At 36.3% G+C, this 17,162-nt stretch overlaps 1 protein-coding gene and 1 pseudogene across 2 annotated transcripts; one reads left to right on the forward strand and one right to left on the reverse strand.

The window, feature by feature from the left end:
* Positions 1-210: 210 nt before the first annotated feature.
* LOC125828212 (uncharacterized) lies at positions 211-12,353 on the forward strand. 2 transcript variants are annotated; one of them, XM_049507531.1, is made up of 18 exons: positions 237-361; positions 2,542-2,751; positions 3,031-3,097; positions 4,082-4,265; positions 4,674-4,726; positions 6,920-7,008; positions 7,242-7,478; positions 7,780-7,844; positions 9,267-9,327; positions 9,401-9,518; positions 9,600-9,681; positions 9,769-9,841; positions 9,918-9,979; positions 11,085-11,180; positions 11,272-11,426; positions 11,509-11,605; positions 11,886-11,963; positions 12,053-12,353. In XM_049507531.1, the coding sequence occupies exons 1-18, from the start codon at positions 355-357 to the stop codon at positions 12,158-12,160; spliced, it is 1,842 nt and encodes a 613-aa protein (XP_049363488.1). In that variant the 5' UTR covers positions 237-354; the 3' UTR covers positions 12,161-12,353. The 2 variants fall into 2 exon arrangements, with proteins under 2 accessions (XP_049363489.1, XP_049363488.1); XM_049507532.1 differs by lacking the exon at positions 2,542-2,751 and having other exon boundaries at positions 211-361.
* Positions 12,354-12,903: 550 nt separating this feature from the next.
* Positions 12,904-16,900, reverse strand: LOC125828215 (protein WVD2-like 7; annotated as a pseudogene).
* Between the last annotated feature and the right edge of the window lie 262 nt (positions 16,901-17,162).

Raw genomic sequence — 17,162 nt, forward strand, 5'->3', positions numbered from 1 at the left:
GCGATCATGTACGTGATGAATGCAATTTGTATCTTATGCAAATGTTTCTTTGTTCCTCGTATTTTCCTATAATTTTTTATTTTCATAAAAAAATATTCTTCACCTTTTTTGTTATTCATTAATATAGCTATTATGTACCAAATTTCCTCCTAACTAAAAAGGAACGGGGAAGTAATACCTACTCATTTTTCTGGTGTGCAGTTTGTCCTGGACGCCACCAACTCAGTGCCTCATTTGTTTTTTCCTTCTCAATTTTTAATATATAGATATACTCCTCTTTCTCCGCCCATCTTCCTCACTCTCCTTCTATTCCTCAGTATCGTAATCGAGATCCTGCATCTGAGTGTCCCCAAAATGGCAGGTAATAATTAACTACTCACTCGTTCTTCTAATTGCTGGATTGTTTTCTATTGAAGATGACCTTTTGATTGAAGTTGATCAATTGTTTTTCTGTCTACATGGAAATTGTCGATTTTTGATAAATAACACACAGAGAGTTAGTCTAATTTAGTAAATGTATCGCTCAGTGATGGTCATGGTTGCCTAGGATGATTTGGGGCTCTTCCACGGGTCGTACTATCACAGTAAGAGTCGTAGCGATGATACCACGAGTCAATACTACTGAAAATTTTATCCTAGTGGTAAAAGATCATAACTTTTTACTATGAACTCAGATTTACGAACACCAACTGTTGGTGGAGTTGGAAAGAAAACTCAAATATCTTTAATTTGGTGGATATTGAGACACATTATAACTCTTAGTATGCTAAGTTATAAGCTTGTTTGAAGTTGATCATTGCATGATCTTATGCAAAAACTTAATCGGTTGGGAGTTACTTTGAACTCGATTTAGTGCTAGTGATTTCCTGTGACCCTGATTCACATCAAATACACATACCACACTTAGGAATTGATATTTACACCTATGTACAATTATAATCATAGGATTCTGACCTATACATATACGGATAATTCAGATTTTAGCTTAGAATTCTTGGGGTGTTATAGTTTTGCGAAATAACATATAAATGTTCTTGGGATAATATTTTTTCTTGCTTACTTACCAAACACTAGAAAATAAATAAGAAACCCACTTGTTTTCTAAGAGAACTTTTTCTAGGAAATCATTTTCGGTGGAAAATATTTTCCTTTATACCAAACACATCCTACATAGAAATTAGAGTAGATGCGAATTTGTTAGGGCCATGGATTACATTGTGGCTGGGAGGTAGGGCTACACTTAAATTTTACAATATTAAGGGTCTTTTAGTATTCTTTATGTTCATACATAATAGTGGACGTCAACCAATATTTATCGTTTTAAATGGAAATCTACTTTTTTCCTTCAAATGATAGATGAACGCATGTAAGGGAAAACGCAATATAGTACTTGATCTGGCATAATAGGGGGGAACGGGCATCACCATGGTAGAAATCACATTGGGGTCAGCCTACGTGATTTGTGCAGGCTAAAGCCTTCTCTCACCCTGCTCCCCTCCCGATGTAAGGTTTCCTAGGTTCTGCGTGTCTGATATCATCTTTAGGATATTATTTCAACAACAACATATCCAGTGAAATCCCACAAGTGGAGTCTGGGTAAGGTAGAGTGTACGTAAACCTTACCACTATCTCGTGGAGGTAGATAGACTGTTTCCAAAAGATCCTAAGCTCTCCTGGAGCAAATCCAAGTACAAAAAAAAAGAGAAAACAGTGTAGAAAACATAGCAACTAACAAGGGAATCAGTGCAAAGCCTACAAGAAAGGAACAAGAACAACAAAATAGTGAGATAATTGAGACACTAATAAACAAACGATGATCGATATCAAAATAAATAACTACAATAATACGACTAGTACAATGACAAACACCAACAAGTCTAAACCTTTCGAAAAGCAAGACAACACTCCACTACCTACTAATCTTCTACCCTAGTATGCATCCTCCACACCCTCATATCTAAGGTCATGTCCTCTGTAATCTGAAGTTGCGCCATGTCCTATCTAATCACCTCTCCCCATTACTTTGTCGACCTACCTCTACCTCTCCTTCGTACCTACCATAATCAACCTCTCAAGCCCCCTCACTGGGACGTCTGCACATCTCCTCTTCAAATGTCCAAACTCCAGCTAACTGCTTTTTGAAAGTATTTAGTTTTTCCTTCATTTCCACCTCCTACTTTTGCTTTTGGTTGGTGAACTATTGTGTACTTGCTGCTTGACAGACTAAAGAGTATTCCTGGGTAGAAATTTTCTCAGGTAACTCATTTTCGTTGCTATTTTATTGGATTAACTAGGTTATAGCAATAGGTATAGATATGAGCATCTCTAGGTAACAATGGAATAGGTCTGAAATATTTGGGCAGTTGGAGTAAGACAAAGAGGTAACAAAACATGATGGCTTCAGAATGAAGCTGACTCAAGATTTTATAGACCATGCACAGCAAATGTAACAAGATTTTTTTTTTTTGAGATACTGTGATCTATTCATTGAGACCTTATTAATCGCTACTTTAATAATGCTTGAAATCTTTAATTATGCAGCATTATCAGGGAAGGTTGTCCAACATAACCTGGTAGCAAAGTGCTGCCAGCAGGATAGGGAATTGAGCACAAAATACCGACTGTACTATTGTACCCTTAGTAGGCGCAACTTGCTCCCCCCTGTAGGAGGGAAGTTGGCATGGAATGGCAACTCCACCATGCAACTGGACGCCTTATCAAAATTTAAGCGAGGAATTGTTTATTGCAATGGTCTGTTCTAGAATCTTACTGTTCAGGTTGATCTCAGATTAAGCCATAACTTCCCAAAAATGTTTAGCATACCTAATTGTTCAGTGACACTCCTTTCAGTGCTTAATTTTTTTCTTAAATTGGTAGTCTTTTGATTTTTCCACAACAAGTGTCTACCTTTCTCTAGTTATCATTAACTAGTTTTTGATAAGTCATAACCATGAGTAATCTCTCTGACTGCATCTTAAGTAACCATGTTGTATACCCAAAATAATGCTAAAAACATGGATCTTTGTGCAGCTGCCTCGTCGTCCACTGCAATCCCGACTGTTGAGAAAAGCAACTTTCTTAAGCTTCAGAATGGAAGGTACTTGGTTCTTGCTAATTCAATTTATCTTTTTTAAGGTGGATAGTTTGTCATGTTTCAGGCTTCTTTTGATAAGTTTCAAAATTGGTTAATTTTTATGATTGTAATATTCAATTATTTTGCAATAGATTGGTGAAAAAGATAATGGATGATTTGCCAGCTTGTAATTTTCATTCTGTACAGCAATTGAATTGGCAAGTGTGGTGGAAAAAGAGAGGATGATGCAACAATAGAGATTGTATTTCTCTTTTTTTTTTTGCTTCTCCATAGCTTGGTGTTTTGATTAGCAAAAAAGATACTATATGATCCGGACGCAGTGAATCTCTTATTCTAAAAAAAGCAAGTGAATTGGTGAGTGTAGAGGAAAAAGAGAGGAAAATTCAAAAACCAGTTGATATTGTTTTTTTTTATTTAATGTTTAATAGCCTGGTGTTGTCAGTGTTGATACATCTGTTACGGTTAGTAGAGAATCAGATCATGCTTAGCTAATCATTTACATATTCTCAATGCAGGTAAAGTTTTTGCTAACTGAAGTTTTTTCTTTAAAACTTTTTAGTTGTAACCTTGAAAGAATGGTGATCTAGACATGTATTTAAGATAAATGTGAATTCCTATTGATTTTTAGCTCCCTGTGGCTGACTCTTAACATTAGCTTTTGTATAAATATCTACCTTTTCTTTGTTTTTATCATTTAACTGTAAGTCTTCAAGGTTTGCATGCTATATGGAGTTCAACTATATTTTCCATTTGATAATTGTAACAGAAGCGTAACATGGCACAGTTTTTTGAGAACTTAAAAAACACGTTCATCAAGTATCATCTTTAATATGATTATCAAGAGTATCATCTTTAATATAGAATCCATCTAAGATGACCTTCTATGCAAGACCATGGATACTCATCCATTTATGATGTAGGCATGTAGCTAACAAACAGTTATTCATAAGAAGTTCCAATATGATTTATTCCTCTGTATTTACCCAGTGATATACGTGGAGTAGCTGTTGATGGAGTTGAGGGGGAACCTCTTACTCTCACAGAGACAGTTACAGAAGCAATAGCAGCAGGTTTTTCTGGTTGGTTGCTGGCAAAAAAGAAAAATGTTTCTTCTAAATGTTTAAGAGTCTCCATCGGTCATGACTCACGAATTTCAGCACAGAAGTTACAGGTATTAACCCTACATAAGAAAGTTAAGTTGTATACCCTTTCTTAATCAGCAATTTCAGCCTTAAGCAGAAATGTCTTTGTTTGCTTCTTTTCTGGTTAACATGACTAGAGTTAATGTTAATGGTGTGGACAGCATGATGGATTTTATTAGTACAATGCACAGTTTGTAGTTGGGTTGTACATACCAACCAACATAGGCTTACCACTATATGTTAAGTCAAAACAGAAGAATTTACCCAGAGATTATGAAAAAAAATCAAAATGAAAATATTTCCTGTTGTAGAGTGTTGTAGCTATTAAGGACTTCATAGTTCAGTGGCATCCATTCTCTTGTACTTTTGTGCTTTATTCTTTCATTCACGAGGTACATTGCTGTCTAGTTGATTAAGCCTGGATTGCTATCTTTCAGGACGCAGTTTCTCGAGGACTTGCTAGAGCTGGAGTTGAAGTCATCCAATATGGGTTGGTGATGCTTTTCTTTAGGTCCTATTTGTAACTAATATGTGCAGACTGCCGACTACAGATTCTTTGCTCATCTAACCCATAACCTATAAAGAAGGGAATTTAATCATTTTAAGTTGATATCTGGTTCTATGTTCTGCTGGTTGCTGTAAGGCCTACAGGGTAGACCTTTTTAATATGAAGACTGAAAAGCAAATTATTATTTCAAAGAGATCTAAGAAGTCTGAATATTCTCCCCTCCCCCCACCCAAAGATAAATCATTAATTCATTATGAATCTTCATATCTTCCCTTATCAAATAAGAAACTTCATATATGTCAGGACCAATGACCATTCACTAGAGATTTGTGCAAGAATCTGGAGATTTGACAAATGGTTTCAATCAATCTGTTGTTGGTTAGGAATTTCTGCATGAGTGAGTACTAGTTAATCGGTTCTAAAGTTGATTACCTATAGTTTTCTAAAAGGAATCTTATGGATATTTGGTCCTTAATATACAACACAATGCTGAATAATGCCATCAAAGACATAGCTTGATTCAAATCTGTACAAAGACAACTTGCTTCATTCCCACCCCACCATTTCTCATTGGATTTGGAAAACGAGAAATTTGTGTTTGCTTATAGTTCGTGCACTTCCAATTAAGATGTCTAGAAAATGTTGTTGTAAGATTTGTTTTTGTAAATTAATTAGCACTATTTTAGGAGACATTCTTTTTCCTTAGCATAATGATAGGAATAGAGTTTTTTTATATTTCAATTGATTGTCTTTCCATAATTAGTTATAGGTTTCATGGTATAAATACCCCTTCACATGAGATCTAAGGACATACTCAAATACAAAGAAGCTTTCTCTTCTTTCTCCAAATCTATATGTTATCAAAGCCATTGCTGCCTTTTGAGGTGAGTTTTTTCTGCCTCGCAGCACTAGGGCTCCTTTTTCTCAAAATGAGGTTGAGTTTTCTCCCCCGCTTACTTCCAGATCTCTTGAAAGAAACTGGTATGACAGGTTTCTAGCCAGTAGAATCGCCTATTGAAAAGCAATCACAAGTTACTAACCGGAGGTAAAGTTAAAGAGTCAGTTGATAAGAAGAGATATCAGAGGTTGGTTGGAGGATTCATTTATATCTCTCACTAGATTAGACATAGCCTATTCAATCAGCTTGATGAGTCAGTTCATGCATGATCCCCGAGATCCTTATGTGCTAGCTATCTTTCACATTTCGCTGTATCTAAAGTCTACACCAGGGAAAAGTTTGCTTTTCTCTAAACATGGTCACCTCAAGATTGAAGCTTTTACATACACAGATTGGGCATAGCTGACAAAAGATGTATGTCTGATTACTGTACACTCGTAGGAGGGAATCTAATTATTTGGAGAAAGCAAGAAGCAACATATAATTGCCAGATCTAGTGTGGAAGCAAAATATAGAGCTATGGCCAAGGTGTTTGTCAGCTTCTTTGGCTACAAAAGTTACAAAAGTTACTGGAAGAACTGAGATTGTCTGAAAAAGGGAGACTTTCCTTGTACTGCGGCAACAAAGCTGGAATTAGTATAGCTCATAATTTTTTTTTTTTTATGACTAGTATAGCTCAGAATTCTGTTCAACTTGACTGAACAAAACATTGAAATTTATCGACTTCTTCAAAGAGAAAGCTACTAGTGGTACCTTGAGTTTGCTTTATGTCATGTCAGAAAAAACTACTAGTTGATGTGCTTCAAGAGGCAGCAAAAGAGCTTTCCATACTTTGGTTTGTAAGTTGGGCACATCCTTGCTCCAACTTGAGGGGGGATGGTGGTGTCGATTGTGTTAATTAATTAGCATGATTTTAGGAGAAATTGTTTTTCATAGCATAATTATACAACAACATACCCAGTATAGTCCCACGAAGTGGGGTCTGGCAAGGGTAGAGCCTAGCCTAATTATAGGAATATAATATTTTCTTATTATTGTTGTTGACTGTATTTTCTTAATTAGTCGTAGTATCCATTGTATAAGTACCCCTTCTTATGGAATGTAAAGACATTGCAATGCAAGGAAGCTTTCTTTTCTTTCCTAATATCTACAAAATTGAAGAGAGATATGTGGATATCATCTTTCTTTGGTTTAAATTGTTTATTTGATGTCATTCAAGTGATGGCATGCCTAATGAGCCTTTCTCTGTCCCCCTTCCCTCTTATTCCCCATGGTAGATTGGCATCCACTCCAGCCATGTTCAATAGCACTCTTACCGAAAATGAAGAATTTTCCTGTCCAGTGGATGGTTCCATAATGATAACAGGTGAGTGCATGAATTTGTTATCTAGTATGAATTGAGATGTAAATTCAATAATAATTCTATCTTTGGAAGTGTAAATTGATTATACCATCTGTTACTTGCAAGTGGAGAAGGCTTGCTGCTTCTCTTGTATGGCAGCTTGGTTTACTGTTGGAGTTCATACAGTTCAATATAAATAGAATTGGCTTAATGCTGGTTGGATAATTATTTTATATGATAATTTTGTTTGCCAACAGCAAGCCATCTTCCCTACAACAGGAATGGGTTCAAGTTCTTTACAAGTGCGGGTGGACTTGGGAAGCCCGACATCAAAGATATCTTGGAGCGAGCCGCTGATATATACAAAAATATTGCAAATGACGATTCTAAGGGGGCAGAAACAGCTGCTTCTCTCGATGTGAAAAGAGTGGATTACATGTCTGTTTATGCATCTAATCTTGTAGCAGCAGTCCGCAAAGCTGCAGGGAATATAGGTACTTTTACCATGTTTCTGTATTAATGAAAATAATCATTGTCTTGAGGAAATGGATGCAAATCATAAATTTAATTTGTGATGGCAATCCAATCAAACTGGAAACTTCCAGGGTGGTATTGACCTGCGACTACGAATCTCCCTGTTTAAAGAGTTTCGTGTACTTCCAATCTAATGAATTATCCCGACCGTTTTCAGAGAATCTACCTTAATTGTTTCTCTGACCCAGTGTTGTTCAGGCTCTTGTTAGTGCTCATTCACTTTTTTTTTCTCTTTTCCTTCTTTTGTGGTTCAATTCTCAGAAAAGCCACTGGAAGGATTCCATATCGTTGTTGATGCAGGGAATGGAGCAGGCGGATTCTTTGTGGTAAGTTTTTGGCCTTGTAGTGTGCCTTGACAGTTTTCACCTTCCATACATTGCATGAAAACCTTCTGAACCAAGAAAAACACTAACTATAACTTAAAAGAAAAACCAAGAAGAAAAAGATGTGTGTGTGTGTGTTATTAATAGGGCTGGGTCTATTTCCATAACCTAACATACTTATCAACACCTTTTTTATTTTATCAATTTCCACGACACCCTTACCAGGATATATCTGTCTCCACCCACCTCCATGGTCCAATCTCACATCACCGATCAGGTCTTTCACCATTATCGTTGTCAGATTCAATGGTTTTGATATCTCTAGGAATATAGAGCAACTTAGTGATCTGACAACCTCCTTTTGATTAGTTAATCATACAACAATGTTTCATCCTACCAAAGTTGCGGAGGAAAGGAGCGGTTGGATGATGTGTAAACTGGACCCCAAGATTAAAAAAATATATGCACTCCATTGTGTATCATCTGGTAACTATCAAGGGAAAGAAACAGTAGGACCTTTTGAAGGAGTGAAGAATTCAATTAAGAGTAAAAAATTGTATCTGTTGTACTTGTATTTGTTATGTCACTAGGAAATTCCATGTTGTATAGATGGATGATTAGACTTTTGAGATGTCTAGTACACAGTTGAATCAAAACAACTTAGTACAGTCATATTCATCTTGGTCTACAATATTAAGAAAAGATATTTTAGGAATTATTTTTTGATGCAGTTAACATTGTCAGTCTCTGCAGTCAGATATGTAGATCTTAGGAGCTTCTAGGAATTATGAAAGATGAGGAATTACAGTTAAGGGGACTGGGGAATGAACAGAAAAAACAAGAAGTTGAGAAAAAGCTAGTAATACATGATTGAAATTTTTTAAATACTTTGAATTGCCAAAAGAAATTGCTATTCTCTCTTTTGCTGCCATGCCAACGTGATCCCACTTTCCTGAACTATAAATCTTTCCTTACTCTCTATACCTTTTTTAATAATACCTGCAAAACTTAAATGCAAACTGCATATCACACTCTAAAACTTATCAAAATATCAGCTTTATGTCTTCCATTAGATCCACTTTCTTTGAAATACATTGTAAGTTAGCTCTTGAGATCCGTGCTAGCCTGTTAAGTCAAACTAAGACGGTTACACAAGAAAGGATATGTTTTTATTTGATATATTGTCTTTCAATTCTAGTCAATGTGTAAGGGACTAAAATGCATCAATAGTTGTTATCAATTGAGGTTGTTCTAGGGGAAACGAGACTCAAGGACCATGTAAAAGGTCTTTAAGATATATTGAAATCTGTTTATCAGCTTAATTTGTAACTTAAAATTTTCTCAGGGTATATCACTTTTACCTTTTTTCCCATTGTTGTTCTTTTTAGATGCTTTGGTCATACTCTTATTTTGCTTGATTTTCAGGGGAAGGTGCTTGAGCCTCTGGGTGCTATTACTTCTGGCAGTCAGTTCTTGGAGCCAGATGGTAAGATATAACCTGCAATTTTCACATACAGATTTCTCTGTCACTCTTGCTAATTATTTGATTCTCATGCTAGGTTTGTTTCCCAATCATATACCTAACCCAGAGGATAAGACGGCCATGAAAGCTATTACCAAGGCAGTACTTGATAACAGGGCTGATTTGGGAATCATCTTTGATACAGATGTTGACAGGTGATGTGCCGTATACAAATCTTTTCTTTCAATGGGAGTAGTCGTTGGTTGGTTCCTTTTTCTGATATGTGTTCTGGTCAGGTCTGCGGCTGTGGATTCAAGTGGTCGTGAATTTAACAGAAATCGTTTGATTGCTTTAATGTCCGCAATTATTTTGGAGGAAGTGAGTATCTCCTTTTGACAAGTGTCTCTAGAACTCTTCTCTAACAAGCATCTTAACTGTTAAGTACTTTTGTTAATGTTTGACTAGCATCCTGGGACCACTATTGTCACAGACAGTGTAACATCAGATGGGCTGACAACATTTATTGAAAAGAAACTAGGTCAGATGAGAAGTCAAAGTCAACTGTGATACCCTTGTTATGAGAATGGATGCTAATTTTAATAATATTATTGCAGGAGGGAAGCATCACAGGTTCAAAAGAGGATACAAGAATGTAATTGATGAGGCTATTCGTCTGGTACGATTTGGTTATTTTATTCATGGTTCTGATGGTAGCATTTCAATGGTCCCTTCATCTTTGTAAACATATTAGCACATCCATCATAAGATGGATCTTATCTTTGTCTTTTTGGGTTGCCTGGATTTTCCAATTGCCCAGTGTCTCAGATAACAACATGATGTCTTAAATAAAATGGTTCCGATTCTTTTCATGTGCTTGTGGTCGTCATGTCATAGCATTCTTTTATTCACCTTTCTCCAGTGAAAGAAGTACCACCTCTCCAAAATATAGTAGTTGTAGGTATATTTTAGCTTGATCCATATCTGATGTCCTTCACGTTTCGGATGATGTTGAATAATCTCCACCAACCCCCCAAAAATAAAAGAATTCTCTTTCTTGAAAAGGTAACTTAACATCCTACCTAATATTCTGAACACTTTATTACTCCAGAAAGTTGTATGAGACTACTTGTTTCTTTGCAAACTCTTTTGCTTTTAGTAAAGAAAAAGGAGATCTTTGATCCCTGACCTCCATTCGGTATTTAACAACTTATCTCAAACTTTAACGTTCTGTTTATAATTCATGGATTTACTAGTTTCCACCAAGAGTTGGATGCATTGTGCTAAGTGCTTTTATTAATTCTTTAACTATACAAACATGTGACTAGTTTTATTAGAGAATGCTTTCATCTGAACTTTCCCTTCTATTGGAATTTTTTAACTTCGTTCACCTGGGGTGATAAAGGAATCTGAAAATTATTGATCCAGGGGAGAAGCTAGCAACCCAAATTTGTGGGATTATTTCTAAAATTGAGCACACTCTTCAATATAATCACAAACTTTCAGGATTGAGCGTTTAGACGAACTGGAATCCTCTGATATCTATTTATCTTTTTCTCCATGAGCTTAGCCTAGTATAGTACATTCAAACTTGCTGAACTCATCTGCTTGAAGAAACTATTGCCTCAAGCTCCAAAACTCTGAAAAACACGTATGCCTTAAAAGATGGCTTATGAATCTGGCGATTTCGAATTTCTTTGCTTTTCTAGTATTGCTTCAAATCTTTGTTGCCAAGCTTTAAGTTTCTCTGAGACAGATTGTACTTAATAGTAGCATATTGACAGAACTCTGTTGGTGAAGAAGCACATTTGGCTATTGAAACTAGTGGCCATGGAGCTCTCAAGGAGAATCACTGGCTTGACGATGGTGCATACCTTATGGTACATTTCTGCCAAAACTAATCTCTGGGTTCTATGATTTTGTCTTCAGTACAAATCCTAAAACTCGTTTGTTGGTTTCCGTCACTTGCAGGTGAAGTTACTGAATAAGCTTGCATCAGCTAGAACATCAGGACTGGGCGGCGGCAGCAAAGTCCTAACTGACATGGTGGAGGGTCTCGAAGAACCAGCTGTTGCTGTTGAACTTAGACTAAAGATTGATCAGAATCATCCAGATCTTCAAGGAGGGTATGCTACGGTGTCCCTCACAATTTAATTTGGCTGAGGTTATTGTATTTCTGTAAATTGAGGAACATGCTTGTGTCTCCAGATCCTTCCGTGATTATGGTGAAGCAGTGTTAAAGCAACTTGAGAATACAGTTGAGTTGGACACTAAGCTTCTGAAAGCACCTGTTAACTATGAAGGGGTAAGCTTTTAATGATTTTTGTCCAAGCAGAAGTAGATGAGGTTACTCTTGTTGATATCACTGAATTCTTATCATAGTTCCTTCAACTTGGAGCTTAGTGAGCAGCAACTGTTTATGGCCAGTATATTTCATTTGTTTAGTCGTGGTCATTGCATGTGCTGAGTCATCATACGTATCCTGCTGTTGGTCTGACCTTTTACTGTCATTTACTAATCCTTAGACAACTGCACACACATATATTGGCAGTATTAGTCTAAAGATCAATTTTGTTTGATGACAGGTTAGAGTTTCTGGTTATGGCGGATGGTTCCTTCTAAGACTCTCACTACATGACCCTGTTCTACCCCTTAATATTGAGGTTAGAACTATTCCTTTTGATTGTTTCTTAAGCTCTTGCAATTTTCTGCAACTACAATAATCTGATATTAGACTATATGATCATTTTAGGCACCAAGCAAGGAGGATGCTGTAAAACTTGCTCATGATGTGCTTAATGCTGTGAAAGAGTTCACCGCTCTTGATACCTCTGCCTTAACTAAGTTTGTTGGAGTATGAGTGTGCATTGAGTTTATCTGTCGTCTTGACGATCATCAAAATTTGGACAACTTGACCTCAGTGCCGCTGACATGTTGGATCTTTGAAAATTTGGAACCTCTACCATAGAAAAGTGTTTTTTTTTTTGTTTTTAAAAAAACAAATCAAGAGCTTTATGCAATAAAGTTACACAATCTGTCTGTACAGAGAAAAATTTGATTGATAGCTACAAGGAGACAATTGTGATTACTTTGTTTATGGTAGTAGTTTTGGTGCATCATTTACTTCAAGAAGTTAGATGTCCAATGCCTATTACACTTCAATAGTTAAGTAAATTAAGTAATCTCCCACCTGTGAATGAGAATAGAAATTGAATCTCATAAATCATGATTATTATATTTTTCGTGAGTTTATATGAAATCGTTTTTCCTTTTATGGTGTTTCACGAAAATAATGTTCTTTTCTTTTAAAATTTTACTTTAGCGGATGTATTTAACCAATTTGATTGCGTAAGTCTAATTATGCATTTATCATATCATAATTCACAAACATACTTTTTGAAATATATTTTAATGACACGAAAAAGGAAATACAAAAAAGAACTGAATAAGGGAAGAACTGAATAAAAGATTGCATTATACAATAAGTTTTAAGTCATGTGCATTCCTAAACTCAATACTTTACTTTTCACATACACTTTTTTGTACTTTAAACTATGATCTAATTAATTCTAATGCTATACCTTACTCAATGTAAGAGAACAAAACATTCAATTCAGGAGTCCAGCAGAGTGCAAATACACCACAAATACGAGTACATGATTCGTCTTGCTTTTGCCTAAGCACACAGTAAATTCTTCGAATGTTTCTTCTTCTACATGCAAGTTTAACTCACCCGGAGAAACATTTTATCTACGAAGGTATCCTGCTAATGTTGAAGTTAATGTTTTAACTTCACCTATTAGATCCAGCACGGTGAATCTTACCTTTGATGATATCCTGCAAAGTTAATATGATACGTTGAACTTAACAAATAGATGAATTAAACATAAAGGGTAAGTCTATGTTTCAGAGAACTTGCACTAAGGATGAAGAATATTGTCTGTAAAAGAAGTATTCTTGCATATTATGTTAAAAACATTTGGAATAGAAAGCTTATATACTTGGATAAAAAGGTAAAATATGACTGACTGGAACAGAAACTATGTTAACTAACTAGAAGCAAGAAAAAGTAGGATGCAAAACCAAGTTTGGATTTCATTAATACCTCCTTCAATTTATCAATTGATCTATCAATACTCATGCCAGCAGGTCTGACACTGTTCACCTTTTTCCTCTCTATAACAGCATCTTTAGGTGCCCTGCTTCAAAGTCAAATTAACTTCTCAGTCCAAAAATGCTGTTGAATCGGAATAATTTGACAAGAATGAGGCAGGCGATAACTAGGCGAAAGCATGTATCCAAACGTTTATTATTTTTACAAAGAGGCACAGTCCCACCTCCTTCTTGCCTCTGCATTCTTCCAAATTCAACGAATAGGCAGAAATGAATAGACCATATATAAAGAGTGCACTATTCAGAAAAGAATGTCAGAGATCTTACCGAGATGACAGAGAGTTTGATCTAGTCCCTGATTGGCATTTTTGAGTCATTACCGTATCTGATGTCTTCCTTAATCTGTCATTGAATCAAAACAATTATTTGCATGTTTGAGAAAAAACACAAATCGGTACGCGGAAGAACACTATATAAAATCAACCATGCTTATCATCTGTATGCACTGACATAAATGAAAAAGGAAATCAAGATTTCTGTGGCAGATACAGTTCATCATACAGTCCCAAATCAAATAATTGTCCATAGTCAAACATAAAACTAAATAAACAGCCTCACTATTGCATTATCAAGAGGCTGGTCTCTTTGACAATTAGATGACAATACGGCCTTTCCACATGTCCATCTCAATGAAGAAGTGTTCATATCACAACCAACTGGCTTCATTGAACAAAAGTTTTCCACTCATGTGTGCAAGCTGCACAAAGCTTTGTATGACCTTAAACAGACTCTACGGGCTGAACAGCTAAGTACTGCCTTTATGGAGATTGGTTTCAGTGCATCCAACTCAGATTCCTCCCTGTTTGTACATAAGTATGGCGCCCCTGTTACCTTTGCTCTGGTATATCTAGACGATTTAATTGTTACAGGCAACTCTCACGAATTCATTCACGATCTGGTCGTGCATCTTTCTACAGATTTTGCGCTTTAAGACCTTGGCAGTCTTCACTATTTCCTGGTATATTCGTGATCTACTTCTTCAAGAAATCATAGAAGGTGCCAAGCCTATTGCCACTCCTATTATTGCTGGACAGCCAGCTCTCTCAACATGGGAGCACCATTTCTCGGTCATAACTTAGTTTCCTGGAGGTCAAAGAAGCAGAAAATTGTCGCTCTAGCTGCTGTAACTGCTGAAATTACATGGTGACAACGCCAACTTCAGGAGATTGGTTTTGTCTTACCTCAAGTTCCCAGACTTCTGTGTGACAACATTTCAGCAACCTATCTCACAGCTAAACGGTGTTCAATGCTACGACAAAACACATTGAGTTTGACTTCCATTTTGTTCTAGAAAAGGTTGTGGCCAAGGATCTCTAAGTTCACTATATTGGCTTGCTGGATCAAGTCGCCGATACTATCAGGAAGAGCCTCTCTGGAAGATGATTTTCTTACCTTCGAGACAAGCTTGCTGTGGTCAAAATCCAAGTTGTTGCACATGATTTTTGTCTTTGTATTGGTTTTATATCATGAGAGTTCGTAGGACTTGAAACTCTATACATCATCTGTATAAGAGAGGCATTGGCCTACTCAATTGTACCGTGAGATTTCCTTCTAAATATACAAAGCTTTCAAAACCAAACGTAATAACAAATCCTTGGGCAACTTTTTCGAATTGCACGACTAATGCTCAGTTTTCATGATCCATTTTTTGAATTTAAATACGTAGGACATATGAGGATACCAAAATCTTATAGGTAAGAAGTCATAGAAACTAATGTGTTGCAACTTGCATACATTTGGAGTTGAAAGAAGGCAACTGATATTACCTTTCAACCTCCTTTTTAGGAGTCGGAGAAGCTGAAATCTCTTGCTCTGATCCTTTAGGCAATACCTGACCGAACATGAACCACAGGCCGCACATTTAGTGATAGGATATATCCACTACAAAGCCAATAAAATGGAGATAGATATGCATAGACAAGAGAATTTGTTCAGAGTTGATCTATTTGAACCAACCTTCTTTGATCCACTATATCTCGTATCTACTTCGGGTTTTCCTTGGTTGAAACTACTTTGGAATGCCTTAAACGCTCGCTTGACAATGTCCTTATCCCCCATTCTCTCCATGATCAAAGATTTTCTCATTGTATTAGTAGAAGCTGTAGAATTTGGTGGACCTAGACTGAGAGACATGTGCAATGATGTGGGAGCTATCCTCTTGTTCTCTAGTGTGGAAGAATTTTTGCTCCTTTGCAATGTTGAACCATTCAACTTTTTTATCGAGGATTGAGAAGGTGAAATGAGTGATCTAGAAAGTAATCTATTGCCTTGTGCAATAGGAGCATTGCTGCTTCTTTGATATGACACCCCATTCACCTTCTTCACTGATGTTTGAGATGAGGAAATGACCTTGGAAGCTGGTGTCGGTTTTGACGTCAGAGTGGAAATTTTTGAAGATTTTGTCACAGGTGATGCAAGCTTCTTCTTTGTTCCAGCTGATATTCTGTCCTCTGTAGTTGGATGTACCTGAACAAGAACAACAAACAATTGATAACAGGAAAGGCAACCTGAACAGAGAGAATACCAAAGAAAATAAATAGAAGGATCTCAACCGAAGCACAGAGGAAATAACAGTAGTGACAACAAAATAATGGGATAACCGAAGCACAAAAAAGACACAGGTAATAATCCGGAATCGATGAACAAGAAACTACAAGAAAAGTGCTAATATCACTAGTAAGAAAGAAGGTCCAAGTACTACCACCAATCCTATCCCGCATGAAAGTGAGAGAACACTCAACTACCAACTAACCTTCTCCCCTAATTCACAACCTCCAAACCCTCATCTCGATCAACAAATAATTTTTTAACACCAATAAACAGAAAAGCATCAAAAATTCACCTTTCGAGCTGTATTCTTCAGATTTGATTTAGGGGTTTTACTTTTCTTTGCAGAGGAGCTTTTTGCTTCATTATCCACTTGTGAAATCTCTTTGAGATTATCTTGAGATCCTATTTCACAACTCTTGTGTTGTTCAACATTGGGAACTTCTCCATGGTCCAAGATTTCCCCTTCCTTATCTTTGAGAACCAACAAGCTATGCACCTCCATATCAACAGAATCACTATTATTCACATCAGCTCTTGTCATTTCCTCTTCACCTTGTGTAGCACATCTATCAGTATCGAAAACATGAGTGCTTTCACTACGATCTTGGATATGGGTTCGTCTAAAGATTCAACTTGTTCCATTTTTTCCTGCTCCATTTTCTGAGTAGCAATCTTCTTGTAGTGTGCTTCAAAATAGGCCTTCTTCTGAGCTACTGATCCAGATGTTTTACACTTGTCAGCTTCTTCAAGATACTTGTTTGGGGAAAAAGATGACCATTTTTCCCAAGAAAGTGCATCATTCTCATACTTTCCAAATGAAACTGATACTTCTAATGTAGGACCTAACTCATCCATCTGTTCATTCATCAAAACACAACAATAATCTAAGACAAGAAATCAAAATGACTACTCACTATGATTCAAAAAGACTCCAATAATTAAGGACAAACAGAACAATTTTGTTACAACTACTATATCCGAATCTCAAGCAAGTTAGGATCGACTACATGAATCAGAAAATAAACATTTCCAAATAATAAAAGAAGATAAAATGTTATACCTTGTTCAATTCTAAACAACTCAAGTTTCAAGAATGAATCAAGAATTAACAATATTGGTGTGAGACAAGCATGTGAAGT

This window comes from Solanum verrucosum, unplaced genomic scaffold (assembly GCF_900185275.1).
Source record: "Solanum verrucosum unplaced genomic scaffold, falcon-dt-bn FXZP01000053.1, whole genome shotgun sequence".
Classification (NCBI taxonomy): Eukaryota; Viridiplantae; Streptophyta; class Magnoliopsida; order Solanales; family Solanaceae; genus Solanum; species Solanum verrucosum.

Excerpts from the sequence above, each read along its gene's own strand:
- LOC125828212 (XM_049507531.1), top strand. Across the intron at positions 7,479-7,779 it reads CAAAGCTGCAGGGAATATAG|AAAAGCCACTGGAAGGATTC; the intron begins GTACTTTTACCA and ends TTCAATTCTCAG. Across the intron at positions 11,964-12,052 it reads TTCTACCCCTTAATATTGAG|GCACCAAGCAAGGAGGATGC; the intron begins GTTAGAACTATT and ends TGATCATTTTAG.